A 27,877-nucleotide genomic window follows, 5' to 3' on the forward strand; every position below is an offset into this window, starting at 1 on the left:
GCGTGCGACCTCTCCATCCCAGTCGATCGTCGCAGCTACTGTCGCTTCTGCAGCAGTAGCACAGCCAATTGCTAGTGTCAGAGTGGTCGGCCACCCTTACTCACGCGCAAAGACGCCGAGCAATGCAACGAGCCTCTCCAACTCTGTTTCTCTCGCCGCGGCAGCTCTGGCTGGCGTCACCGGCTGGCCGCTGGGTTTGGGCATCTCGCCCGTCTCTCCTCCACCTCGTTCGAGGACTGCGTCTCGAGATGGACTTGGTCCACGCCCTCTTTCTCGCTTATCGTTGCGAGACGGTGCTCCGGCTTCTGCGACCGTGATACTCTCCAGTGTCGATGCCCTCTCTACTCTGGAGACGATTCCGGACACGGCCCTCCCTAGCGCTTTCTCCAGCAAGATCGACGAGCCCATGGTGTCTTCTGCCCTCGTATCTCCACCCATCGGATCTGGAACCGCCGCGATGGACCTGGAGAGCACGCCGACCAAAAGCAAAGCACGAGCATACCAGCGTGCAGGAGTCGATGACGACGACCAGGAACCACGCTCTACTCCGACCATTGGTGCTGCCTCGCCTCGCCAGCAAGACGGCGTGAACGGGCTCACCCTCTCACCCACGTCGCCCATGGAGCAGCGCATCACTGCAGCCGCATCTGCGTCAGCACAGCTTTCCCTCTCGCTCTCTTCGCCGCCTTCCCTGCCCGCGGCTGTGGCCAGCAGTGTGGGTGAAGCGCACAGGTCGCAAACTAGTCCTGGTCGCGTCGACGCCATGGTCGCAGCCTCTGTTGCTCCTTCTCCCTGCCTGTCGGAGAGTCTCTCTCGCAGCCCCTCTGCCAGCCCGTCCCCCTGCCCGTCTCCCGCCTTTAGCACGCTTCTCGACCTGCAGCCTGCCTCCAAGCATGCGGACGAGCCTCGCAAGATGGGACTCCCGCCGATGCCCAGCTCACCTATCCCGCGCAAGATGACGCGTAACCCTTTCGAGCGGTACCTCAGCGTCGAAGCTGCTCGTCAAGGCGGCAGTTGTGGGCTGCAAGCTCGGTTCGCTATGGCTGTGGGTCGCGGCGGAAGGCAGTCTCGATCTGTGGCGGAGAGTATGGAGACGCAGGTGGACGATGCGGACCACGAGATGGCTGAGAGGGGGTTTTCTCCCGAGGTGCTGGGCCGGCCGCTGGTGTTAAAGAGGGGCGGGTCGGAGGTCAGCGTGGGTGGTGGTAGAATGATGGATATGGACGAGTGAGTGGATGGTCTTGCTTGCTTGTTGGTTTCGGTTCTTTAGGTCCCCAGTTTTATCAGTTTCGGGTCACGTTCTTCTACGCAAAGGTTTCTCATCGTCCACTGCATGGTTCTCGACAAATGGTCTCTTGTTTCTTGTTTCTGGTTTCACGCTGCATCTGCCCTGGTTCCTAGTCTTGTAGTTCCGCTGTAGCACTGCTCTGTATTGGTGTTTGCGTCGTTGTCACCAGCTGCCTCGGTCTGCTGTCTTCACTTGTTCTCGTCATGGTTTCATCTGCTCTTTTTTCGCTCTTGTTTCGTCTGCAAAGTTTTTCCTGTATTCTGTCGAGATCTCTATCGTGACAAGTGTGCGTGCGTGGGTGCGTGCGTTCGGTTGTACTCGCGAGTGAATTGTCTACACCTACACCTCGCGCAAAGTTCGAGCGGCCCATTCGAAAGCGACAAACGTGGCGGCATTCGCGAACGGACTCCTAACGAGCGTGGGCAAGAGGCCCCTGAAGAATCCGCGGATGCCGTCCTGTTTGAAGGTCTGCTGGATGCAGTCGAGAGTACCCTTGTACTTGCGGTTTGCCGGGTTGAGCGAGTCGGTCTGCAGCTTGCTCTTGATAATGTCGGCGGGGTAGGCAGTGAGCCAGAGGCCGTAACCGGCCATGGCGCCGGCGAACATGGCGTATGTGCTGGGCAGCTCGTTGCGAGCCAGCTTGTCTTTGCTGAGTTTGTACTGGACGAGCGCTTCGTAGGTGAGGAAGTACATGCCCATGCCGTGGAACTCGCGCGCGAACGTGGGGATCTGGCCCCGGAACACGCCGTGGAACGGCCCGCTCTGGGTGTATATTTGGCGGATGCAGTCGACCGGGCCGCGGTAGAGCGGCGGCGAGGGCTGCGTCTGCAGGCGGATACGGACGTGCTCGACAGGGCCGGCAACCACGCTGTTGGCCACACCAGCAATACCACCTGCAAGGTAGAACTGCGAATAGCTCAGCTCGCCGCTGCGTCCTGACGCAACATTCGACGCGCTAAAGTGTCGCTTCAGAGCTTCCACTACGCCGAACTGGATACTGACACACGCGCCTACACCGAGCAAAGGCGTGAGCGTGCCCTTGTAGAATGCCAGCGGGCCTTCGTTGCGCACGATGCGCGTGGCACAGTCCACCATCCCCGTATATGTCCCCGGCGGCGAAGTCTGCAGTCGCACTTTGAGGATATCCAGCGGTTGACCGACCAGCACTTGGGCGATCCCACCGACGGTTCCGGCCAGCACATCCTTCTGGCCTTGCGAAAGGAGCGGGTCCTTTGGAAGTGTGTTGAGCTCGGCCATGCTGAGAGCAAGCGGGGACCGAGATGGACCGGATTTTGGGATGGGGTAGGGTGGTGGTAGAAGGTGAGGAGGAGGAAGACAGAGAACGAGACTCTCAACGCGATCAGGGTCCACGTTTGTGCTTGCTCACTCTCTGTCAAAACTTTCGATAAGAAAGAGAGTTCTTCTCAAACTTCCTGACTCGTGTTTCCGCTTGAGCTTCGGCTGCTCTCGGTGCTATTGCGAGCTGTTGCAAGCCTTTTTTGCCCGGTTTTCTCACCGCAAATCCGATGTTGGATTTTTCTTCTTCCCGGACGAAAGTCGCTGTTTGATTTTTTCTACGGCAAGCTCCACATCAAACCGAAACCGAAACCGAAAGACTTGTGCCCTTGATCGTCCACACCATCATACCATCAACTGCGTCCCCTTCATCTGCTACGGAAGGCACTGATAGCAGCTGTGCATCACAATCACATAAAGCTCGCCTTCGATCCACTGAAGCGCATCAAAGCTGGGAGCAATTGACGTCCAGCTCGAGTAGAAACACTCTACCGCCGACAACCCTCGAACCTCGAACCTCGAGCGCAGTCGCAGGGATACAAACACAATGACCGTCGTACTTCCAGGAGACGTCATCTCGATCCCATCCAGCTCGGCGATCAAGCTGGGACCCGGTTTGCTGCCCACGCCGGGCGTACCGTCGTCCTTGACAGCCATTCGACCGGGAGCACTGGGTCAGATTGGCTCCTCTTCCTCCTCCTCAGCATCCAAAGGCAAAGATGCACAAACAGCATTCTGGGTCGAAACGAACACTCTTCGCGTACGTCCTCACTCATCCTTATAGCCGCCCTACAACGCTCTTCACAATTGACACTTGAACCCCTTTCCTTTCCTCCTCTCTCTTCTTGGCGCGTTTGCAGTACGTGCCGGCACCGGGCGACTCAGTCATCGGCCAGATCACCAACCGCGGCGCGGAATCATACACCGTCACCCTCTTCTCCGCGCATTCTGCCACACTACCAGCACTCAGCTTCGAGGGCGCGACCAAAAGGCACAAGCCCAACCTGCGCATCGGCTCGCTTGTGTATGCACGCAACGTCAGTGCGGACCGCTTCACCGAGCCCGAATTGACGTGTGTCAATCCGGTCACCGGCAAGAGCGACGGCTTTGGCGATTTGAAAACGACCGATGAGCGCGGGGAGAAAATGGGACATGCGATGCTGTTTACTGTGTCGATCGGGCTAGCCCGAAGGTAAGCAACGAGTCGGGTTGCGTTAGAATGTGGGGAATGGAGAGTGGCATGCTGACCCCTCAAGTTTTGTTTTCTACGACGCAGTCTACTACGCCCAACGCACGGGCTGCTCAAACAGGTAGCGACGCATTTCCCCTTCGAGGCAGCGGTGGGCGCCAACGGCACCGTGTGGGTACGCGCCAACGAGCCCAGACACGTCATTGCGGTAGGCAAGGTGCTCGAAGCCGCCGATCTGCCCTCGACGCACCACGAGTCTGCGGCAGCGGCGGACCAAGAGCAGCTGGACGAAGACGCACAGACGGACGCCGAGTACGTGGTCAAGCATAGGGCTGCATCCTTGGATGTCAAGAAGATCAGGTCGTTGGTCGCTGACTTTTTGTAGCTGGAGCGGGCAGCTTGAGGTGATACAGTGCAATGTGAACAACGTTGTCGAGTTGGTTGCGTGCAAGTGTGATTGGTCGCAGAACAGCATGTGTATGTGTGTGGTTGTGGACCAGTGTCGAGTAAGAAGCTGAGCTCGCTGGCTGTGGATCTTTGATGCAAAGATGACGCTACCGATAGAATCGCATTACCCGCATGTATGCATCGTACTCTACAAGAACAAGCGCATCAGCTCGAAGAACACTGCACATCAAAAGCAAGGAGAGACAATGTTCCCGCGTCAGCACCATCCTCTTCTCTCTCTCTCTCCCTTCTCAGCTTACTTTGGAGCTTCAAAGCGTTGGCGTGCCGCAATGCCGCAATGCCACGACCGGCGAAGTGCAGGAGAGTCCAAAGCGATTCGAACCAGGAAGAAAAAAGAAACTCACCTCCGCCAATGACGACAAACACAATGAGGCCGAGCGCGAGCTTGTTGTTGCGCAGGCTTCCTCCAACCAAGCCCTTGCTCGCGGCGGCGTTGCGCTCCCTGCGCGCGGGTCGGACGTTGGATCTCCCGCGCTTGGCCGCGGCTTGCTTGGCCTCGAACGATGCGTCTTCGCCAGCGTCGGCCGAGGAAGCGGCGGCGTTGCTGCGGATGCGCGGCTTCCCTGCATTCTCGCGCGCAGATGCGGCGAACTGCGCATTCTTCGCCTTGATGTCCTTGAATGTCGGCTACCAAAACAGGAGAGAAGCAGAAAGAGCGGTCCGCATCAGCATCGAAGCGCAAGCCCGGGAAGGTTTGGTGCCGAGCTGCCAGTCGAGAAGCGTGGACGCAGAGAAGAGTGCTGGACTACTCACCATGATGAACCAAGATGTTGGGTCGTCGGTAGGAAGAAGGAGGCGAACATACAGAACATGCGACAAGCTCGCAATCGGCTCGCTCTCCCCGCACTCGATTGCCAACCCTATTTCCCGCTTCCCGACGCTTCCGCTTCCCTGAGCTCGCGCGGGCTGAGCCTCTTTCTCTTTCTGGCAGGAACGATTCTCGGCTGGCAAGTGGGAAATTCTCCGAAACACCGCCGCCGCCAACAGGCCACGTCACACACACGGCCGCCCCACCAACCTTTGCTGTTCTCAACACCATCACACAGATACGCTCCGGGCCAATCGGATTACACTTGTTTCTGCTTTGGACTGTTGCCTTTCTGCCTTGGGTCCCTTTGTTCAATCGTCTTCCTCTTCCGCATCTTCGTCATCGTCGTACAATTCATCCCTCGAGGCCGGGTACGACTGTGCGCCTGACTTGGCCGCCATCCTTGGCTGGTAGTGGAAGTGAGTAGAGGGGGCACTTACGCCGTATCCTCGTCGGCCGTCTGCGGTTGTGGCATTCATGCTGGCACCACTACTCGGACTCAGACCAGACGTTCCAACGCCAACACCGCCGACCAGCCTGTTGCCCCCAGCAAAAGGTCGCGTGGAGCTTGATCTAAAGCCGACAGGATTTGCTCCTGAGGAAGTGCTAGGCACAGTGGCTTGTTGCGGCTGCTGAGAAGTGGAACCATTGTTGACACCGCGCCATGGACTATGTGAGCCTCTTCCACGTGTGCTGGCTCCCACCTCTTGTCCAAAAGTGCGCGACATCTCTGCATCGACTCTTCGTCGTTCCGCTTCTTGGGCACGAGCCCGCTCCCATCGATCTGAAGCGTGCCAATCGTGCGCGCGACTATCGCGATGCGCTCCCACAGGCAGCGTCGCTCCCATTCCACCCTCTACGCCTCCACCGAATGCCGTCGCTGCAGTATCGCCCACTCGCAAAGCAGCAATAGCACCTCCTCGCTCTTCCGGCATCATCTCCATCTCGCCGGGTAGCTCGTCTTCCGGGTCGTAGTCCTGCTGACCGTCCACCTTGAACATAAGATCGCCCTCGGCTTCGTAGTCTGGCATCGAAGCCTGCTCGACGGATGCTGTCGGAGACGATGCATGAGCTGCTGCTGCTGCTGCTACGGCGGCGGCGGCGGCAGCGGAACCCACATTCGCTTGCACATTGGCAGCCGTCAAATCACGTGGAGCTCTCTCTGTTGCAACCATTGCCGCAGAGTCGCTGGCTGTGCGCTCAACTGCTGCAGTTCCGTATGCGCGAACCTGATAGCCGACGGCAGAGCGAGGTCGCATGCCTGCCTCGCTTGGCAAAGCGCGCGCAAACGTCGCTGGACTCGAGAGCTGACCCTCGTCACTATCAGCCGTTTTTTCAGCGACTTTGCCCGTGCTGCCTCGCCCCTTCCCTAGCGTTGCCGAAACCTGCGCAGGCGTGAGAGGGCGCGAAGCTGGCTGCAGTGGCGTAGCTAGTGCATAGGAGCCACTGGGTGCTCGTACATCGCTCGGAACTGTATCGGAAGAGGCTTCAGCACTCGTCGTCGAGCCTTGCTCCTTTGCACCCATAATACCAACCGACTCGGCCATGCGATTGAGAAGATCATCGAGCTGGCTGCGTGACATAGGATTCGCCGTACGCAGACCGCTGCCTGAGCGCAAGCTGCTCCCAGATAACGGCGATGGTCGATCTTGCCCCAGGTTCGATTGAACCGAGTCCGTCAAAGCGTCGGATCCATGCCCTGCAGCAGGTGAAGCGCCTCCTTCCTCGGGAGTACTGCTGAGACCTGGTGCGTTCCGGCGCTCGTGCCTGAGGCTCGTCAGCTTGCCGATGGATGATGCACCGAAAGCAGGTCGAGTCTCCAAGAGGCGTGTCAGATCGTCCATGTCGTCCTCGTGGCTTCTCGGACTCGGCGTGAGGCCACCGCCCAGCTGCGTCGCCGCAGCTGCCGACGTAGGTCGATACCTCGATGCGGATGACGCGCTTGCTGCAGCTGTGGCATCGTCTAGACTCGACGTCCTCGCGAAAGCTCCTCCCGTTCCAAGCCCCTGCCGCTGCTCCATCCGTGAAATCCAGCTGCGACCAGATACCGAACTCAAGCTTCCACCAGCTCCACTGAAGCGCGGATAGCTCGATGACTCGGCACCAGCTCCCAGAGAGCCTGACCCTTCCGAACCAAGGCTGCTACCGTAGATCCCACCTCGCTCACGGTTCTGGCGATACGCAAAGTTGGTGCTGTACCGTTTGATCATCTGTGGCTTGGCGGCGGCCGACGACGAAGTCAAGCTGGCTCCAAACGCGGAACTAGATCCAGCGTCGCTGGTGCTCGAGTTTCTGCGGATGCTGGTGCTCCGAGCACCTGTGCCCAGATTCGACGGCGAGAAGCTACCATGTGTGCCAGCGCTCGTCGACGTCGGAGGTGTCCTTGATATCGCCGCAATCGACGCAGTTTGCGAACGAGGAACGTAGTTTTGGAATACGCTACGTAAGCTTGGACCGAGTAGAACACCGGTACCTGACATGGACGAACGCAGACCGGAGCCAGATACGCTGCGAAAGGAAGACGTTGATTGGGATGTTGTAGGTGCCAAGCTTGTGCCGCCGAAGGCCCTTGATCCTTGCAGTGACATTTGCTGCGCCAGTGGGGACGGCGACGAGGGGCTAAAGGAGACGCTGGGTCTTGGCTGCGTGGATGACGGTGGCCCCATGGTGCCAGACGTGGAGGCAGCGAAACCGCTCGTGGTTCGAGTCGAGATGGATCGCCCCGTCATGTTGTACGGAAAGGCTGCTGAGGCGCTACGTGGCACACTAGCGCTGACCTCTGGCAGGTCAAATGAGGCAGCAGAGGGAGACACAGGCGGGCTTGGACGCCCACTCGAGAGACCACTGATGGATTGAAGCCGTCTCTCGCTCGTACTCGGTCTGCGCACGGAGCTTGGTACCATGAAGGCAGGTTCCGCACTGAGCGCAGCCGCCAAGGCCGGGCTGGAAGGCACACCCGACGAGCTGGGCGGGCCCATGAGCGACAAGTTGCTTTTGGTCGAGCCTGTCCTTCTCAGACTCGAAAGGCCGGCAGAATGGCGTCCTGGTGCGCTTGTGCTGAAGACGCTTGGGTTGGCCGGTGATTGTGAGGTGAGCCCGTCCGCTCCTGTTGCACTGTCCGGCGAGCTTCTTTGAGCCACCAGGACTGCAGGTCTAGCCGCCGAAATGCCGCCCATGCGTTGTTGACCGGCGCGCTGCTGGTCGCCATTCTGAATAGCGTCTGCGATTGGTTCGGATGCGGGGCCGGCTGCAACAGTTGGCGGTGATGTAACATCTCGTTCTGGCCGGTACAGGTTCCTTGCCTCGGAAGTCTGAGGAGCTCTAAAGTAGTCCTCATCGAGATCGATTTTGATGTCGTTTGCGCCGTGTAGGCTGCCTGCATCTTCGATGAGATAGTCGGTGAACTTGCGATACACAACAGAGAGCTCGAGATGACCAATAGGCGTGACGATGGCAGCAAGCGTGCGAGTGGCATAGTGCGCGCGCGAGTTGGTGTCATCGGCCTGGGTGTCGTTTGCTTCCAAGTCTCGCTCCGCCGACAAAGCATGTGTGACGCTGATCTCCTCGGATGGGGTCTGTTCTTGGTGCGAGCCGAGAAGCATGCTGAGCCGACAGCCAATGGTCATCTCTGCATCGTGTGCGCCCATATCCTGTCGCGCAGCCAGCGAAGGGAACGACGGCTGCGAGATGGTGCTGCGCTTCTGCGGCGCGGCTTTGAGCATCTCGATCTTGGCAGCAAGGCGATTAGAGGGTAGAGAACAGAGCAGGGTGAATAGAGTGCGGAAGTGGACAACCGAGCGTTTGTAGAATGTGGACAGGTCTGGGGGCGTTGCAGATTGAGTAGGATCGAAATGCAATCGCCATTGCTCCAGAACAATTCTCTGAGGACGTTCAGCGGTTGAAGAGGGCGTGGGATCGCCTGGCCGACGACCGTCGATGCAGATGCGTCGATTCGAGGTGGCAGAGGGGTGGGAAGAGGTGTCGAGCACGATGTGGTGACGATCCGAGACAGCAGAGACGTCGAGCATGACATCGATGACGAGATCTGGAATGGCTGGCGGGGACGCCGCTAGATCCATACTGTTCGCATCGAGTCCTAGCAAGGATGTGACGGAACGCCATAGCCGGAGTTCGTCCTTGAACAGATCCGAGTCCGGAATATGAAGCCCAAACCATCGCGATAGCCTGGTACTTGAAGATGAGCCGGGTACTGAGGAAGTGGGAGGAGCACCGTCGAAGGGAGCGGTGAGGAGGAAGGAGCGCAGGTGAGCGAGACGAGACTGTATAATGAGATTGGCGGTGGTGGTGTAAAAGTGGTAAATGACTCCGTCGAGCTTGGTCAGCTGATTTGCTGCTGGTGCCGTAGAAGTACCTGGAGCACCCGTCAAGTCATGGCGATAGGACGGACGCCTTTGAAGCGAAGCCGACGCTTCATCTTGCTGTTGCTGCTGCTGCTGTGAATCGATGGTCTGAGAAGAGCCGGGAGCTCCGATGGAAGAGGAGGAGGTGGGATGTCTCGAATGAGCAGAGGAGATATGGCGGTGTTGGAGGGGCTCGTGAGGTTGTGGCTGCATCCAACCAAGAAGGCGGATGGGGCGACGCTGGCAGAGACTCAGCGACGACGCCAACAGCAGAGAGGGAGAGAGAGGTAATGGCAGTGCAAGCTACGGAGGCGCCGCGTGCTTTGGAATAGGCGGAACAAAGCCGAGCAAACGCGGATATGGGAGCGTTCGAGTCTGCGTAACGGACGGGAGGGCCGATGGTGTTGGTCAAGGTGATCGAAGGCAACGATCTCTTTGTTCTGTTCAAAGTCGGCTTCTCCTAAAGCAAAGCAAGACAGATGAGAGAAAGCGGCAAGGGTCTTGCTCCTTCGCTTACAACAGCACACGCTTTGACGATAAGCCAAGGCAGCGTCATGACATCGTGCAGTGCAGACGTGATTTTACATCTCGCAAGTGGAGCTCCAAGGTGCCGGTGACTTTCGACTCGGCGGGCACATCCACCACGGCACATCGCATGGACCGGTACAGTATTTGGACGAAAATCGATTTCCGTCCTCACTCTCCATCACGGCTCGAGAACTCGCCCCTGTTTCGCAACCTCCTAGACAGATACTGTAGAAGTGCAACACTGGGACTCGTCGTACAGTACAGACGACACTCGCTAAGAGGCCAAGCAGCATGCGAGCCAAATACAACACAGACTGGCCATTGACCTGAAATTCGGCCTAGTCGTAGCGACTCAAACGTGAAGGGCCAGTTGTGCGACTTTCCCGTGAAATCACGTGATGCGTGCCCTCTCTGACGCGGGAGTCGTGCGGTGGGGGCAAGAGAGGGAATCGGCGTAAATGCAATGATTTTGACCCTTGATCGACCGTGGAGCAACGCTTTTGCTGCCATCTACCTAGAGCTTCTTAACCTCACCTCTTGCTCGCCACCATCGCATACGTCAGCATTGTATCCGATACGCCCTGCTCAGACCCATACCGCTTGCAACAGCGAAAGAGGGCCATCGTTTAGCACAGTGGCCGTCGTCAACGGCCAAAGAGCGCGGCGAGTCACTGTACGATTACATCGCGGTCGCAACACACGATCATTTGGTGCTGCAGTAGCTTCTAACGACCACGATGATGCACTCAAGAGGGTTCGTACTGTCCGAGAACCAGGCTTTTGCCGGTCAGACCAAGACACCCGGTCCATCACGTCTACATGCCTCGCCAACACGCAAAAACATGACCACAGGCAAGAAGGCGCTGGGTCAGTCGTCGAAGCTATTCGGACAGGAGCCAAACTCTGCCGGCCCCAAAGAGCTGTTCAAGGACCTTGGGTCGTCGCGCTCTCCTGTCAAGGCGCTAGGAGATCGCAATGCCTCCAAGACGCCTGGTCCGTCGAAACTTGCACCGGGCCAAAAGGATGCGTCGCCTCAAAAGGGAAGGGGAGCTTTGGGAAGCAGCATGGATTCTTCGCCGACCAAGAAGGGCTCCTCCCAGCTGAGTCCGCGCAAGGCAAGCACATCAAACGCGCTCCGATCCTTGAACGGAAAGCAGCGTCAGACGACCGATCCTTTCAGCAAGCCAGGCCAGAGCGATGCTTCTGCAGGTGCGTTCAAGACGCCTGCGCCCACACAGCTTGGCAAGGCAAGGTCGATGAGCCGCCAGAACAGCTTCGTCACTCCAGCCGCCAACGTCGGACGAGCAGGTCAAATCAAAGCGCGCATGGGCGAGATCATGGATGCCGAGATGGGTCTTTCGTTGCAAAAGGGCGACAACGTCACGGGGCAGGTCACTGAACAGCCAGTGGTGCAGATGAGTGAGGAGGAAATGTATCCCGAGATCGAGTACATGCCCCCCAGCTTGCATGCCAAGCATCCTGTCTTTGAATTTCCCGACGAACTCGACGATCTGCCCCGAGCCAAAGAGGTGGGTGCTCAGCTATCCCGCCTCTCGACCCTCGGAATCAGAGCTGGACAGCCTGACGATCTGAGCGATGTTGAAGTCTCGCCGATGGAGATGAGCGTCGACACCGATCTGGCACCACCAACGCTCGTGCACGATAGTGACGATGATGACCCGTGGCCGGATGTTGTTGTGACGGAAGATGTCGATATCAACCAGCCCCCCTCAGCTCGACCCAAGGCCAGCGTTGGCAAGGCGGCTTCCACCGCAGTGCCATGGCCCATGACGACAGCACGAACATCGGGAGCAGTAGCGGGTCGCGCTCCCACGACGCTGGCAGCACCGCACACCTCTTCCGCACAGCGAGCGATGGACAGCACAAGCACAAAGCCACGCACAGTCGCATCTACGGCTGGCACACGCGCAGCTCTCGGCAAAGCTACGAGCCAACCGATTGCGCGTTCCGTGGGCCTGCAGCGCTCCATCGCGTCAGCACCTGGCACTCGAGCGTTGTCGTCGAGTTCAACCTCCGCATCTCGTGCCGCGGCAGGTTCGAGAACAGCCACCGCGGCAGCAAGAGGCGTCGTCCGGCCGACTGCTAGCGCTCAACCCGCTGCGACTGTTGCACCAAGAGCGACGATGCAGGCTACCAGCAGCAGAACCCCCACCATGCAGCCAGCCCGGCAGTTTCCGACTCAGAAGCGCGTCATCACCAGACTGAATCCAAAGTTGATCGACTTTGTGGATGACGATCTTGGCAAGCACACCGAAGCCGCGCTCGATCGCTTGGATGCAGACGAAGCACTCGAACCGCTGCAGCTGGACCTGGGCGACGAACAAGCAGGCTAAGTGGCTTTCGCACACTACTTCGTCGAACCTATCGATGTCGCGTGCTAGCAAGCAACGGCCAGCCACTTAACAAGAGCATACGACAACTCGATACCGCATCTACATTAACATCCAGTTCTTTCCCTTTCGACTTCTACTATACGTCTACCCTTCTTTTCTCACAGCTTTTGCATTTTACATTGTATCCCATACCCAAGCTTGCTCATCATTCCATTCCAATAGCTTCTATTCCAATTTCTGCGCCTCTCTACGTGCCTGTGAGCATGAGTGGTTGGAGCTTTAATCGTCTGAAGGATCGCTGATCAGAATTGCTTCGTTCTGCTGTGTCACCTGCTGTGTCCTGTTGAACGGTGTTCGGAAAAATTGATGTCACTGCGCGCCGCGAACTGGCCTTGCTTCTGCATTCGAGCCGACGCGTGAGCAGCTCCACTGCACGCAATCAAAAAGGGGCAGCAGAAAGCTCGGACAAGAGACAAGCACGGGCGTTGCACCGTGCGTTGGATTTCCTTGGATATTTTTGCATCTTTGTTAGACAGGCGTGTGCTGCCCTGCGCTGTGTGCTGTGCGTCGCTGCGTGATGGCCAAGCAAAAAGCAAAGCCAAGAGCAGCCTTTCGAGCCGACCACACACGCGCACACACACACACGCTCCATTATTATTAAATATTTTTATACTGTATACACATTTTGGTCGGAGAGAGTGCATTGTTCTGCTTGCTGCTCGCTGTTGCTGCACGACCGAGGCACGGCGGCCCGGGCGTTGAATTCAGTCTGTCGCGGTCAAGAGTCTCAGTCTCAGTTGTCGCCTTTGGTCTCAGTCTCTCGCCTTCGCTGAGTGCTAAGTTGGACTTCGCAGGCAATCAATCTTTCATTCATCGCCTCCATCTCTCCACCATCATCTCCACCATTGTCCTCTGGTACTCTTCCTCTTGTCACTCGACAGGTGGCCGGCTCCCTCTTCTCTCGCTCAGATTGCTGCGGCTTTCGGCGATCTGGCCTACGACATCTAGCTCGACTTCGAACAAGCTCGGACTATCGGAGCTCTTCCAGCTTGACCCTTTTGATCGCGGAGCCTCTCCGCCCGTTTTGTAGCGGAAGGTCCTGTTTTCTGGATCAGTCTTGGCAAGCGCACCTCTGCCCGGAAGCAAACGGCGTCTTATCAGCTTCAAGCAACTTGATCGCTTCTCAGTCGCTCCAACCACCGTCGCTTCACGGATGTCGTTCAGCTACAACGCGACTTTTGGCGTCTGATTCGCCCAACAGGCTTCTGCTCCTTCCTTCCCTGCCCCGGACCGGCCACCCATCCTCACCGTGTCTTTCGCTCACTTGGCTCGGTCAGAATCCAGTCCAGTCGCAGCTCACCCGACGCCCTCGCTATTTCTGACGGGCAAGTCGAAGGCAATGTCGAGGCATTCGGGCGCCTTCTTTGGCGACGACGTCACCTCGCTCCCGCTCCACAACGATCCTCACGTCGGCATCAACATGTCCGGCCTGGATGCGCTCGGTGGTCAACACCCAGCCATGGCTTCTAACAACCCTTATCCGCCCAGCCCTTCCTCGATGCGTTCACCTCACTCCTCTCACGGTCACGCCTCAAGCTCTGCCAAGTACATCCAGAGCCCCAATGATGGCACACATACAGCCACTGCAGCGAACTACACCTCGCCGCGTCTTCACCATTCGCAAGCAGCTGACTTTGGCCTTACAGACCCATCGGGCGCATCGGAACGGTACTCGTTTGACAATCAGTTTCAGGAGCAACAGCTCCAACAGCCACACCAGGCCCACGCTTCAGCAGCGTACCGTAACGAAGGTCTGGGCCGATCACTCTCTATGGGTCATGGCCCGCATCCTAGCCAGTCGCGATCTGCTTCCAACGTCTCTGCCGCTGGCTCAGCCATGTACCTCTCTCCGCAACCAGGTGCCGGTCAAACGATCGGGTCTCATTCGTCTTCGGGGCATGGCAGCAACGGTAGTGCAGCCACCTACCTATCCTCTTTGTCACCCTCCGGTATGCGACACAGCAGCTTCATCAGTGGTGGCAGTGGCAACAGCGGTGGCGCGGGTGGATCTGGTTTGCCGGCCACGTCGCCCCAAGGCTCTTACAGCGGTCTTCCCAACCTTTCATCCGGGCCCTCGCATCCTGCTAATTTGCTCCCAGCTCCCCAGATGCTCTCGAGTCCATACAGCAATCACAGCAGTCGCCGCTCTTCGAATGCAATGGACACTTCTGGCTCGTCAATACGCGATCCAGCCTCTTCCAATCCATATAGCCCCAACACTTCCCACTCGAGCCGTTTCGGCGCAAATCATGCAGCAACGGCCGCTTCCACTTCCCGATCTGGCAGCCGTGATCCGACCAACTTCATGGACATGAGTTCGCCGCGCGAGCCCGCCAGATCGCCTCGTCAGCTCGAGCTCAGCCACCACGACGCTCAACAACAGCTCCATCCGCAATATGCCGGCTCGAGCGGTACAGGTCTGGGCGACCTCTCAGACGGCCTGCCATACGCCTATCAGTCCACCCACGGGCAGCAGACCGTCTCAGGTCAGTATCTCTCCTCCAGCGGGCGGCCTTCCGGCAGATCTGGCGTCGAAAGCGGATATGCATCGTCAGTACAGGCAGCTGGTCTGTGGCCATCTTCGAACGCAGGGTCCAGTCGTGGCAGCATGATTCTGGACCCCTCCACGAGAGATGGCAGGTCAGGCGACAGCACCGCTCGTAATTCGGCCATCTACAGCGACGGCACCTCGTTTGCGCAGCACGGTTTGGGCATCGGCTCTTCCGGGTCCATGACGACAGCCTCGGACAACTCGAGAACGAGCTCGGCACGGCGTGATGCTAGCTCCTCGGCGCGCGCGTCTCGTCGCAACGAGGGCTTCCGTCGAGTCCGCGACTTTGACGATCTTCGACCTGTGATCGACAAGAGCACTGCAGCAGCATCCGGTGCTGCCGCCATCTCGGACGGCAAGGCTGCCACAGCAGCTGCGCGTGCCACATCGCGACGTGCTGATCCAGCGGGCGGCTTTGTGAGCCCGCTCAAGGCACTGACTGCCTACTTGCATCACACCTACCACCTCGTCAACCCTGCCTTTTTCTACGAGCTCAGCTTCAACCCGAGACGCGTACTCACCAAGCCGAGCAAACCCGTGCAGAACGAGGGCAGGGACAACGAGGAGAGCGACTACATTCTTTACGTCAACGATTGGTTGGGGACCGAGGAAGGCCACAAGTATCTCATTCTCGATATCTTAGGTCAGGGCACCTTCGGCCAGGTCGTCAAGTGCCAGGATATGACGACGCACGAGATTGTCGCTGTCAAGGTCATCAAGAACAAACCCGCCTATTTCAACCAGAGTATGATGGAGGTCACGGTGCTCGAGATGCTCAACGGGAATTGGGATCCAAACGACGAGCATCACATCCTGCGACTCAAGGACACGTTTATCCACGCAAAGCATCTGTGCCTGGTGCTGGAGCTGCTCTCCTCGAATCTGTACGAGCTGATCAAGCAGAATTCCTTCCAGGGCCTCAGCACGAGCTTGGTGAGGGTGTTCACTGCGCAGCTGCTCGATGCACTGACTGTCCTCAACGAGGCTCGCTTGATCCATTGCGATTTAAAACCGGAAAACATTTTGCTCAAGACGCTGCAGACACCTTCGATCAAGCTTGTCGACTTTGGCTCGGCCTGCCACGAGAAGCAGACCGTCTACACGTACATCCAGTCGCGCTTCTATCGATCGCCCGAGGTGCTGCTGGGTCTGCCATACAATTCGGCCATCGACATGTGGTCGTTGGGATGCATCGCCGTCGAGCTGTTCCTCGGTCTGCCGCTGTTCCCAGGAACGAGCGAGTACAACCAGACGTGTCGCATTGTCGAGATGCTCGGATTGCCGCCGCAGTGGATGCTCGACAATGGCAAGCAGACGCAAGAATTCTTCAGCGTTTACACGGACGAGTTTGGTCGCAAGAGCTACCGGCTCAAGTCGCTTGAACAGTATTCCAAGGAACACAACGTGCAAGAGCAGCCGTCCAAAAAGTACTTCAAGGCGACGACGCTTCCGGACATTGTGAAGACGTATCCCATGTCCCGCAAGAGCGGCAAGTCGGCTGACGTGCAAAAGGAGATGGCGAATCGCAGCAGCTTCATCGACTTTGTCACGGGCCTGCTCAACATGAATCCGCACGAACGTTGGACGCCGCAGCAGGCCAAGCTGCATCCTTTCATCACGGGTGAAAAGTTCACCAAGCCCTTCCGACCGCCATTGGTGCCCACGGCAGCTTCGAGCTCGTCTTCGGCGTCGTCGAGGCCCAAGACATCGGATGCGTCTAAGCATCCATACGGAGGGTTGGTCCCGCAGCAAGCCTCGTCACGGCCTTCCAACAAGTCTTTCCAGGACGCTGCAGCCTATAATCAGCACTTGGCGCAGCAGCAGGCGTACCACTCGGCGGCGGCGCGGCAGCAGGCTCAACCGGTGCTCAACAATCCGTACGCACGTGAAGAGGCGGCCGCCAAGGCGCAAGCTGCCCAGCTTGCGCAGATGCAGCAACACCAACAGCAGCAGCAGCAGTACAATGCACGACATTCGATGGCCGTGCCGCCTTCGAGCTATTACGGTGGTGCCGACGACGGCAGCGGGCAGCGGCAGAGAGCGGACAATCGCTTAAGCATGATCCCCCCTCAGCTCGCCAAGCTTGGGCTCGATCCGAGCATGGCAGCGGGGCAGAACATGTCCGGAGTGGTCAGCAGGGACGATCCACTACGCGAATGGGAGCGCCGACAGAATGGACTGGCTCCTTCGTCTGCGGCCAACATGAGCAGCAGCAGCAAGAAGAGGCAGAGCGCCAACTATCAGCAGCTGGATCTATTGCAGCAACAGGCCGAGTTGGGCGGGACCTGGGACGGTGTTAGTGGAGGCAGCAGGGCTTGGGATCCAGCGATGCTGGGCAAGTCCTCGGCGAGTGGTGGAGGAGCAGGAAGTGGCAGTAGCGGGGGTGGTGGTTCAGGAACAGGAGCCGGCAGCTTTTCTGTTGTGGTGGACGGATCTCAGGACAGGACGGGCAAAGGCAGCAATAGCAATAGTCTAGCTGGTCTGTCTGGAACAGGGATTGCTGCTCCACCTGCGGCCTACTCTTCGAACTCTGGCGGAGGGGTAGAGGGCATGGGACGATACCAGACGTCGCCTGGTCTTGGGTACGGCTTGAATGGTGCACCACCCATGTCTGCCTCGCACAGCAGTGGTGGCGGTGGATCAAGTGGGAATGTCAACGCCTCTACGCTGCCATTTGACATCTACGATGCAGGCATGGCCAACTTGCTGCCGCCCTCTTTGACGCCTGTTCGCATTCAGGATCGGAATCAGCATTTGCATCAACAGCAGCAGCAGGCACAGCAGGCGCAACAACAGCAGCAGCAACATCAGCAGCAGCAGGCGTACTTGCAGCAGCAGCAGCAGCAGCAGCAGCAGCAGTACGTGGCTCAGATGCAGGGGCGCGATAAGAGAAGGGATGGCAGTGGCGGATTTGGAGGCTTGTAAATTCAGTGGGCGCATCTGCCAACTTGTTGCTGATCAGTTTGGGTCTTCTTTCTGTTTGGCGCTACAAATACAAACTTGTCCCGACATGCTATCAATGAGACGAGTGTGAGAGTGTGGAAGCGCATGCATCGCGGAGGGCTTTTTCGAGTGCGAGCAGGGCGGTTGCGTCGGCGGGCGCCTGGAGTTGGTTGGGTGAGGGAAGGAGCTGTGCGGGGATGTCGAGGGAGAGGAGGAGCTGGGGGAGGGAGAGTTTGGTGGCGATGCGTTTGCTCATTGAGTTTGCGAGGGAGATGTTGGAGGAAGACGAGTGGATGGATGTTGACGTAGCGTACGCCGAGGAGGAGGGTGGGGACATGGCGAGTGCGAAGTCGGAGGAGAGGTTGCCGAGGGGCCCGGAGGAGGGTTGGGAGCGACCGGCTGCCAGGAGAGCGGCGTGCAGCTCGGCGTCTTCTCCTTCATTGGCATTGGTTGTGGTGGTCGAAGCGGATGGGAGGAGAGCGTGCGCTTGAGATGGGCTGACGGAAGTGCAGTGAACGAAGAGGCTTTGCTGTCCGGTGGTGGAAGAGAGGCGTACGATCTGGGTCAAGAAGTTGGGGTAGGTTCGATGCGGGATCGTGAGGATGTGGTTGGCGATTGTTGGTGGATGTGCCACCGAGGACGGAGTCGAAGACGAGGCAACATGTGCTGTATCTGACATTGTGATGGCGTCGCTTCGTGTGCGGCTAGAGATGTGATACTGATGGTGGTATTCGTCTTAGTGTTGGACACCGACAGCTTGAGAAGAACAGCTGCGCGTCCTCATTCTCCGCAACGGCGACTCCACTTCCCAGCCTGCGCTGGGGTGCATTTATTAAATGTGTTAGACCACCTTATCCGTCCTCAGCCTAAATTTGGAAGAATGTTTGATCGACGACGGTGAATCGTCACGTGATGGCAGTAAAATCGGAAGAAAGCGTCGAAGCGGTTGCGCCCTTTTTTCCTTCTCGCCGTCTTCCCTGACAGCTATCTTCCATCTTCCAACATCATCTCCAACCGCAATCCGGCATCCTTGTCACAATGGCGCTCGCCACAACAGCCTCAGGTGTCACCGCCGCTTCAACGCGAACGCTGGTATCCAGTCTCCGCCTCCTCCAACTCAACGTTCGATTTGCATCTACCTCGACACACTCCTCTTCCACCTCTTCCTCCTCCTCTTCCTCTTACCAACAATCAAGGATTCCCCGCCTACCACCCGTTGCACCCTTACCATCCCGTGTAAAGCCTATGTCACCAGCATACTACACCGGTCGACCGGCGTACATCGACACGCTGCTGTCGCTGGAAGAGCTAACACGCCAGACGAAGCGATTGCTGGAACAGGCGCATTTGCTGCCGCCCAACTCTGCTGCGCCTTCGCTTTCCGGTCCTGCGCGCAAGAATCTCTGGGTATCGAGCAGCGACCTGCAGACGCTTCTGGGAACCAACTTGAAGGCTGCACAGTACCGACAGATTGTTTCGCGCCTGGCACTGCTCGCTCGATATGCGACTCTGGTAGGGCAATTCGAGGCGACACCTTCGCTGCACCATTTGCAGGCGGGCGAGTTGGTGGAAAGGTACCACAGCACATTGGAGCGATTCATGAACGAGCATGCGAAGACGCAGAACTTGCTTGCGGACAAGGACTCGGATCGGCAGCTATGGGAGGCGAGCGAGAAGAAGATCGACGGTAAAGGAAGGGCCTACGCCATGGGACGGAGGAAGGAGTCTTCCGCACAGGTGTGGATCATCCGCACTCAAGAGGGAAGCGTCGGCGAGGTGCTCATCAACAACATGCCCATCAGCGAGTACTTCACCCGGACGGCGGAGAGGGAAGCTGTGACCTGGCCGTTGAAGCTCACTTCCAACCTGGGCAGCTACAACGTCTTCGCCCTCACGCGTGGCGGTGGCAAGAGCGGCCAGGCCGGTGCCATCGCCCATGCGCTCGCCAATGCGATCGTGGCCGAGACTGGCCACGGGCTCGAGATGGACGACGGCCTGGTGGTGAAGAAGTATGTAAAGGATGTGCTGGCGAAGGATGGCGTACTGAAGAGAGACCCGAGGATGGTTGAGAGGAAGAAGACAGGTTTGGCCAAGGCCAGGAAGGCTTTCACTTGGGTCAAGCGTTAGAAAGGAGGCTGTCCATTATACGGTTCCGGCCTCTTCACCCTCGGCTTTTGCACTCAAGATCAATCAGGGACCTATCTTTTCATCGTCGCGCTCGGCTGTTTGTGGATTGGTATGGTCGTTATGCATCCATCCGTCTGATCACATGTGTCGGTGCTTGATTGTTGATGTGCTTTCTTGATGTGCTTTCTGTCCCCCTGAGTTGCAAGTGCCGAAGACGCACGAGTCGTACATTTCGATCTGAATTTTTCTTCTCTTGCTGGAGAAAGTCGTTCCGAGCCTCTAAGCACCTGTCGTCATCACCTTCCCCAATCACCTCGACACACCCTCGGCACGACACGGCAATCGCCACACTCTCAAGCTCTCTGCTCACAACTCCCAAACTCACTGCTTCACACCACGGCCCCAGACGCGCAGCACGCACCTTCTTATTTCGAAAGACAAAATCGTGCGCAGGACAACTTCAAAAAAGTACATGAATGGCTGTGTGAGGGGGTAACGCGTTGGATTTGGGGGAAGGGACATCGTGTATATAAGGTCCGAAACTGCGTCAAGCAGTCCAGATAGTGGGGTGAGAAAAGGAATGTTGAGAAAAGAGATGGTGGCCGAGACATGTCGAGTGATTGTGTGCTAGAGAAAGAGAGAGAGAGAGAGAGACCAGGATGTCCCGTGAACATTTGATCGAAGGAAAGCCGTGACTGGAAAAAGTGATACTGAAAGAGAAAGGATGGAGGATGAAATAAGATAAGGAGAGCGTGGAAAGAGTGAGGGGAGTTCAATCTCGCCGCTCGACCTTGAGAGGCTGCTGTGACCCGTCTGAATTGCTATCGCCGGCACTCTGCACAGGTGCACGGTAACAAGGAGGCATAGCTAACGCCAGACTTCCAAGCTCAAGATTGATCTCGCCACTGGCATTCGACGCCATCCTCAACCGCGGCTCCCCCCTCGACAACGGTGCGACAAACTCGTTCGACATGCCCTGAAACGTCGAAAGCTCGCTGCTCTCGAACGCCGGCGGCAACCTGCACTGGCTGCTGCTGAGATCCCCGACACCATCAGCCGAGTGAGTCTGAGAATCGGAAAGCGTGCTGTTGACCGAATGGACGCGGTGACGAAGCTGTAAGTCGGCAAGTGGACCGGGGAGCGAGTTGATGGAAGATTGAGTACCAGACCGAGGGCGAAGGCTGCGATTGCGCAGACTGAGAGACAGCGACGAGCGCGTGCCTCGACCAGCCGAAGACGAGGAAGACAACGAGGAAGAGGTGGGTCGAGCAGACTGCGAGACTGCACGTGCAGACCGGTGTCCAGCATCCGAGCTATGCCAGTCACTAAGAGGACCGGCGTTGCCATCGAGCATCCAGGCTTCCCTGAACTTCTTGATCGCTTCGAAGATCTCGGCGACCTGCTGCAAACTCTCAGCCACGTTTCCCGATGCCTGCACCTTGGCCAGCTTACAAGCCTCTGGCAGCACATCGTCCACCAATCCCCCAATCTGGTCGGACAACATGCTCGCCAAGCTCTGCAGCCCAACCACGCCCTCCTCGGGAACATCGTCGCCGATCATCCCATCCAGCTTAGCCAGCAGCTGTCGAAAGATGATCCCATCCGCCCTGAGAATCATGCCGTGTAGAACCCCATCGCCACGCAGTGCACCGAGCGTTGATGCGCTCAGGCTAGTCCAGAACAAACTGGTTCGCTGCACAAAAGAGACAAGGTCAGGTCCCAGGTAAATCGAGTAGAGCAGCGCTTGACAAAGGGACTCGTACTCACGCCAAGCTTTTCGCGTCGTCTCGTACGACGCACTCTTGCTGGTTGATGCTCCACCGGAGACGTACGTGGACGAGCTTGAGGAGGCCATAGTGTTGGGCAGCGTGGTGTTACCATGCTGCTCAGGTAGCGTCGGCCAGTCGGGAAGGTCTTGACACGAACGGCGGAAGGGTATCGAGGTGGGCATATGGCGAGGATCCTGGAGGTACTGGTAGCCGTGCAGAGAAGAGGCAGGGCTGTTGAGCAGAGAGGTAGACTGCGCTGACTCGCTGACTCCAGAAGCAGTACCGGGACCAAAGATAGAGACGTCGCCCGAGGGATGCAATACCCCCGCATCGGCCGTCTCGCTTGTTGTATGCATGCCTGACAGAAGCGAGAAGTCGCCCAGACCCGAGTAGGAATGCGAGACGGTGTGGCGCCTTGGGATGGTCGCGCCGCCAACATTGGTCGAATGCGAGACATTCGCATGGCCTTGCGACGGCACCTGCGGATGACGTCCGGCATCTGGACCACCGTAGGTAGTGCCCGAGCTTGTTCCTGGCGGAGTGAGCACGGCACTGTTGAGGGTTGCAAAGGCAGATGCGATGAGACGGTCGTCGGTGGCGATGCCAGAGTGGCCCAAACCACCGCTTTCCGAAGAAGTATGGGGCGAGTTCGTATATTGCACAACTCGAGACGACGACGGGCCCTCACCCGAAGACGATGCTTCGGACGAGGTCTGCGTGCGGTACGACGACGAAGACTCGCCGTCATGTGTTTCGGAACGAGATGAAGCTCTGGCTTCCGCAGCGTACTCTGCACTGAGACCAGCACTGAGTTGCAGCTTGCCGGCCTTTTCGTCTTCGAGAAGCGATTTGACCTTGAGAGCCTCGCGCTCGTTGGACGTGCCAAAGCCGCAGTAGTGGAAGCGGGTCTTACCTCGACCCCCGAGACGCCGTTGCGCAACGTCGGGGAATTGGCTTCGGAGGACTTTGCCGAAAGAGGCAGCTTGAAGCGGTTCGAGACCGAACGAGTCGCAAGCCCGGCGATACGACTCATGCAGAATGGTCCGTGGTATCGAGATCTGGATCGAAGGCTTGAGAGTGTAATTACAATTCAACCTAGAGAACAAAAGAGAAGAGGTGAGCAAACGTCAACAATCAAGACGAAGAGGCATCTCGTCAAACATGTTTGAGAACGTCTCGTGGACTTACCACACGCGTGCCCACTTGTCGCGGTGAAACTCGGCCATCTTCTTGGTGTTGGCCGTCTTATAAAGAGTGGAAACCTGGTTGAGCATACTATCGATCTCTTCCGGCGGATACTCTGGCTGCGGCGCCGAGATGTAAGCGCTGGATGGGCCCATCTTGGACGTGGAAGTCCCATACATCGGATAGTTGTGCGAGCCCATGTGAGAAGCATAGCCAGTATGGTCGAACTGCTCTTTCGGCATGTCATAGTACGTCTGAGATCGATTGGGACTCGTGTTGGCGGACGAGGAAGAGTCGTAGACGATACTTTGCGACATGGACAGTCCGGCAGGACTAGCCCACGAGCTAGAGCTGCCCTGGCTAGGATACGCATACCGATTGTAAGCCATAGACTCCGACTGCTGCTGTTGCGGGTGTTGCTGATGCTGATGCTGCTGCTGCTGCTGCTGCTGCTGCTGCTGAACGGTACTCGGCCAAGCTGAGCTGGTGGGAGCCGCAAAGGTGTGCGGAGTTCCAACTAGGGCGCTGCTGCCGCCTCCAAAGTGAGCCGCGCGCGGCGTCTCGGTGGGCACCATGGCTTGGACACCGTGATCGAAGCTGTCCATCACACCAGGGGTGCTGAAATGAGCGCCAGCATCAATCTGATCCCTGGGAAAAGCGGTTTGGCGCGGCGTGACGACGTTTGCGCCGAAGTAGACGCCTGCCTGCGAACCGCCGATCGCGGATGATTGAGACGGAAGCAGGGGCTCAGGGCGGAAGTGTGATGATGACGATGACGACGGCGCAGCACCCGTTGTTGTATGGGCAAACAGGTCGGGACGAGCTTCGCCCATGGAAGATGACCTGCTCTGCTCCCAAACGCTGTCAGCTGTACCAGGACGATAAGGCGAATCGGAGGAGGTGCTTGCTTGACCAGAGTAGTATGGAGCCGACATGTTGTGCTTGAGCTACCGGAAGGGATAGGTCCGCACCAATTCCGGAATGGCTTTGCTTTATTGCGTCTGGCGTCGATAGTGTAACCCTGTTACCAGACAGTGATTTCGGAAAGGCGTTAACCAGAGAACCGCAGCAGGAACAAACTAGTGGGTGTGTGATAGGCAGCAGTTGCAACCGGTACGAAACCACTCCGAGGGACCGGCCCGAATTGCGTAGTCGCCTGTTGACGGAAATTTGCGGGCAGAGAGCCAGACGATGTCGAAGAATGAGTGATCTCAATGCCCAGGTGACAACTGTCGCAGCTGACCAGACGAAAGCTTCGGTCGGAAGTGACGGCTTTTGGAAGGTTGAAAGGGAACGAAGAGCGAAAGGAAGAAAGGAAAGACGTCAGTCAGCTCTGAAATGGTAATGTCGAGCAGAGACTAGGAGGAGGAGGAGGAGTAGCAGCAGCAGCAGCAGAGACCGAGAAGGATGACGGCTAGCTCGAGGGGAACTTGTTGACAACCACCAGCTTGTCCTGCTGCGACGCTTTCTGTCAACCGAAAGTTTGATGGTGGTCGACGACTAGCATCGCCCTCAAGCAAGACTAGCAGTACTGAGAGGTGTAGTTGGTGCAAAGCAACGATGCCACCTGAGAAAGGATCGGGAATCAGTACGACAGACGACCAGTCTCGTTGCTGTTCTGCCTGTGGGCTGTCTGTTCTGGCTTGTCAAGATGTGCAAGGCCGTAAGGCAGACGCTCTAGGTTGGCAGAGGGTGAAAAGAGCGCTAGATCGCCGACACGAGCCAGAGACAAAGTGGGCAGTTGCGCTCGAAACTTGGAAGACTGAGCGCGAGGCACCAAAAGGCAGTCCTGCAGCGTGCGCTCTCAGCATGCCAAAAGTCAAGATTGAGATGCACAATGATAGACTTCTCGAAGCGTCGTCTCCTCTGAGTCGCTGCTGCAACGTAACGGTCAATCCCCTCTGGCGTAAATCCTAGTGTGGAAATCGCAGCCAACCGTTTCCTGCTGCTACATGGCGAGCAAGAAGCAGGAAAGGATTATGCGGCACCAGAACGATGCAAAAAACATCCTATCGGACGTGGCCGAATGACGAGGCACATATGAGGAGAGGATAAGCCGGCAAGAAAGCAAGAATATTCCTTCGTCGAGCTTCTTCGTGGTATATGACGGTCGACCTTGAATGGTTGTAATCGATCGCAAGCTCGGACGTTAGCTTCGAGCGACCTCTTCCGCATTCAAGTGTCACAAATCACCGAGGCGACTTCGTACAGTAGCTGTGGTTGGCGGCGCTCGCAAGATGGCACACCAGCATAGCTTGGTCACCTTGACTCTCGCGCGACGAGTCGACGACCGCTCGCGAGGACGAGAGGCAGTCAGACATTTACGATCGGGAGCAAAGCAATTGGCTCGGCACATGGCAAGGCCTGATTGTTATCCGACGCTACCGATGATCAACACGAGCGAGCAACAGAGCACTGCGGCGACATAGCGCGACGACAAATCCTCCGAGCCGAATCCTGTAAGAAAAGGAAAAGAGAAATCGGATTTTCCCAGCTATTTCTCTTTCCTTCCCTTGGCGCCTCAGCAGCAGGCGAAGCTCGAAAGAGTCGCCAGCGTCTTCAAACGAGGCTCTGGCGCATAAGTGAGAGCTGAACAGGGTGTTTGACGACAGAGCAGACGGTGCGCCTATCACTGACCACTGTCGGAAGGTCTGAGAGACAGGGACATCATGCCATTCCGCGTCTCCTCTACTGGAGATGAGCTAGAGCACGAAGACCTGCAGCAGCAGCAAAGCCTGAGCGCGACAGTGGGAAACCTGTGCGTGTGCAAGCTGGACGCTGACGCTGCCGAACGATGCGTGAACCTTGTCTAGTGTATAGCCATCCATCTCCGTTACCAAGCGTAGCACACAGGTGCATGGAAGAGCGAGTATTGCCAGAGCAAGGCCCTGACTCGCAATTGGCCTGAGAATGCGCACGAAACCACGACCATGGACTCGACGCCATGTAGAGGACTAGCAAGCCAGTGACACGCAGAACAAAGCCAGTGCTCTATCCAGCGACTGCGGCATACTTGCAGTCTCTTCCGCTCGCAGAGCGAGGATCCGCAGTATCGGGCGCCGGAGTGGTGATGATCGAGCCAAACGTTTGCAGCGGACGTCGGAAACCGTAACTGAGCGAGCGCAACCGTCGTCATTGAGATCCAACCTCGGGCACCCTCCCGAGAGTGCGCACGTACCGAGCAAAAGACAGGAAAAGGAAAACAAGCTCGGCGAGCAGACATAGCAAACCTTACTTACCTTGAGAGTCCAAGTGCAATATGCCTTGAGGAGAGAGTGTGTGTGAGAGGGCCAAGGTGCGAAAATCGTGTGTCAAAGCGGGGCGCGTAACCGCAAAGATCTTGACCTGCGACTATATCCAAAACACGACGACGGTGGCAACCGAAAAGAGACCAGTCAGCATATTGGAGAGAGAGAGAGAGAGAGAGAGAGAGAGTACGAGAATGAAGCACGAGAAAGGGCTGCCAAAGAGGGCGAGGAGATGCGAGTGTGCGTGGTCGTGTGCGTGCGTAGATTCAAAGGCGATGAACTGGTCGCAAGGCGACAACAGTTTCTACCGCCTCCTTTTTGCTGCCCTACGACCCGACTCCATCGCACGCACAAAACACCGCCGATTCGCATGGCTCATTAATGGAGCTGTCGGCGATTAACCAAGCATACATCGTGGGAGGAGAGAGCGGAAACGCCGCATGCAGGAATGCAGTATGCAACGGTGATTTCCACACCCGAGTGACGAGGGACTCGTATCCGCGGCAGTTGGAGAACAACAAAGGGCGTGGAATAGCAACACCGGCGACGCTCTCCTGCTCCTTTCCGCATGGTCGGCCTTGGGGCGATGCAAGGTGGTTCATCAATGGGGTCGCGGAAGGCGCAAACAGGCCTCGCTTCGTCCTCTTTAGCAAGTCCGAAACAACTCCGGTAGGTCCCACGTTGGCCACCTGTCCCTGGGCGCTTCTTGCTTTCGGTCTTGATTGAAACCACGTCGCACCAGTAACACCAGCAGCGGCACGAGCGGCAACCGAAGCCGAAGCCGAAGACAAAGTAGGAAAATCGGAGACTACTCACCTTTTGTTAGCTTTGTTGATTCGGATGGTACTCGGACGTCGTCTGCAGTGCAAAGAGCCTGATTGGTCACGGTGGAGCAAGACCAACTCGCACGGTGGGGTTGCAAAGGCGCGGGCGCACAGGTGGGGTGGTTAGCAGTCGCCAATCGCCACAGCAAAAAGGGGGGTTCAGGCGAGAAAAGTCGAACGAGATGAACTCGATTGTCCGGTAGCAGTTGCGCACTTGGCCACGGGATCGGCAGGTCGGCACGGCCTATGAGGCAGCTGCACGGGTCGTGGGTGGTGAGATAGGGTTAGACGGCCAACTGATGGCAGGGTGATGGGCGCCGAAGCAGCAAGTGGTTGCGTCCGGATCGCTCCAGAGCAAGCTTGGTCGCGTGGTGAGTGGTTGCGCTTGGGCAGAGAGTTCGGGCGTGTGTGCGAGTGCAAGCGTGTATGCAGCACTGAATGTGGGTGAAAGGCCGTCTGTGGGACGTGCTCTTTGGTGGCGCTGCTTGCTCTTTCTTCTTGCTCGGAGTCTGGGCTGTGCTGTCTTCTGAGAAGATGCTTAGAGCGGGCGTGGCGACTAGGATGGGTCAAGTGAGCAAGGCGCAAGCAGAATTTGCAGGCGTGTCGTCCAGGACGGTTGGTTAATAAAGTCTAGCGGATGGTTGCCAAGTCGGAATGCGGCTTCATAAGTGGTCGTTACGGGGCAGAGAATTCGAGAGAAGAAAGGAGAGAAGGGCAATGTGCTGGTTGTGCACTCTCCAATGGGCTGCTGTCCGGCGTTGTGTGCGGCTCTCAACGACGGTGGTGATAATGTTAGGCAGGCTTGGTGGAGATGTGAACACAGCGAGAGCAGAGCGAGGGTGGAGGCACGGGAAACATTGAGAAGGTGAACGGAGCGG

The 27,877-nt window shown here is 57.5% G+C and overlaps 10 protein-coding genes across 10 annotated transcripts; 5 read left to right on the plus strand and 5 right to left on the minus strand.

The window, feature by feature from the left end:
* Positions 1-763: 763 nt before the first annotated feature.
* Positions 764-1,231, plus strand: EX895_004682 (uncharacterized protein; the record flags this gene model as incomplete). Its single annotated transcript, XM_029885276.1, has 1 exon — positions 764-1,231. One exon carries the CDS (start codon positions 764-766, stop codon positions 1,229-1,231), a length of 468 nt encoding a protein of 155 aa, XP_029738518.1.
* Positions 1,232-1,627: 396 nt separating this feature from the next.
* On the minus strand, positions 1,628-2,545 carry EX895_004683 (uncharacterized protein; the record flags this gene model as incomplete). Its single annotated transcript, XM_029885277.1, has 1 exon — positions 1,628-2,545. The coding sequence occupies one exon, from the start codon at positions 2,543-2,545 to the stop codon at positions 1,628-1,630; it is 918 nt and encodes a 305-aa protein (XP_029738519.1).
* Positions 2,546-3,131: 586 nt separating this feature from the next.
* On the plus strand, positions 3,132-4,158 carry EX895_004684 (uncharacterized protein; the record flags this gene model as incomplete). Its single annotated transcript, XM_029885278.1, has 3 exons — positions 3,132-3,344; positions 3,445-3,776; positions 3,861-4,158. The coding sequence occupies 3 exons, from the start codon at positions 3,132-3,134 to the stop codon at positions 4,156-4,158; spliced, it is 843 nt and encodes a 280-aa protein (XP_029738520.1).
* A 210-nt stretch (positions 4,159-4,368) lies between these two features.
* Positions 4,369-4,997, minus strand: EX895_004685 (uncharacterized protein; the record flags this gene model as incomplete). The annotated part of the gene is made up of 3 exons (XM_029885279.1): positions 4,369-4,400; positions 4,586-4,868; positions 4,995-4,997. The coding sequence occupies 3 exons, from the start codon at positions 4,995-4,997 to the stop codon at positions 4,369-4,371; spliced, it is 318 nt and encodes a 105-aa protein (XP_029738521.1).
* Positions 4,998-5,360: 363 nt separating this feature from the next.
* EX895_004686 (uncharacterized protein) lies at positions 5,361-9,623 on the minus strand (the record flags this gene model as incomplete). The annotated part of the gene is made up of 1 exon (XM_029885280.1): positions 5,361-9,623. The coding sequence occupies one exon, from the start codon at positions 9,621-9,623 to the stop codon at positions 5,361-5,363; it is 4,263 nt and encodes a 1,420-aa protein (XP_029738522.1).
* A 1,052-nt stretch (positions 9,624-10,675) lies between these two features.
* Positions 10,676-12,292, plus strand: EX895_004687 (uncharacterized protein; the record flags this gene model as incomplete). The annotated part of the gene is made up of 1 exon (XM_029885281.1): positions 10,676-12,292. The coding sequence occupies one exon, from the start codon at positions 10,676-10,678 to the stop codon at positions 12,290-12,292; it is 1,617 nt and encodes a 538-aa protein (XP_029738523.1).
* Positions 12,293-17,021: 4,729 nt separating this feature from the next.
* Positions 17,022-17,828, plus strand: EX895_004688 (uncharacterized protein; the record flags this gene model as incomplete). Its single annotated transcript, XM_029885282.1, has 1 exon — positions 17,022-17,828. The coding sequence occupies one exon, from the start codon at positions 17,022-17,024 to the stop codon at positions 17,826-17,828; it is 807 nt and encodes a 268-aa protein (XP_029738524.1).
* Positions 17,829-17,919: 91 nt separating this feature from the next.
* Positions 17,920-18,525, minus strand: EX895_004689 (uncharacterized protein; the record flags this gene model as incomplete). The annotated part of the gene is made up of 1 exon (XM_029885283.1): positions 17,920-18,525. The coding sequence occupies one exon, from the start codon at positions 18,523-18,525 to the stop codon at positions 17,920-17,922; it is 606 nt and encodes a 201-aa protein (XP_029738525.1).
* Positions 18,526-18,884: 359 nt separating this feature from the next.
* On the plus strand, positions 18,885-19,973 carry EX895_004690 (uncharacterized protein; the record flags this gene model as incomplete). Its single annotated transcript, XM_029885284.1, has 1 exon — positions 18,885-19,973. One exon carries the CDS (start codon positions 18,885-18,887, stop codon positions 19,971-19,973), a length of 1,089 nt encoding a protein of 362 aa, XP_029738526.1.
* A 772-nt stretch (positions 19,974-20,745) lies between these two features.
* EX895_004691 (uncharacterized protein) lies at positions 20,746-23,862 on the minus strand (the record flags this gene model as incomplete). The annotated part of the gene is made up of 2 exons (XM_029885285.1): positions 20,746-22,837; positions 22,931-23,862. 2 exons carry the CDS (start codon positions 23,860-23,862, stop codon positions 20,746-20,748), a joined length of 3,024 nt encoding a protein of 1,007 aa, XP_029738527.1.
* Positions 23,863-27,877: the final 4,015 nt, after the last annotated feature.

Source organism: Sporisorium graminicola, chromosome SGRAM_4, assembly GCF_005498985.1.
Source record: "Sporisorium graminicola strain CBS 10092 chromosome SGRAM_4, whole genome shotgun sequence".
Classification (NCBI taxonomy): Eukaryota; Fungi; Basidiomycota; class Ustilaginomycetes; order Ustilaginales; family Ustilaginaceae; genus Sporisorium; species Sporisorium graminicola.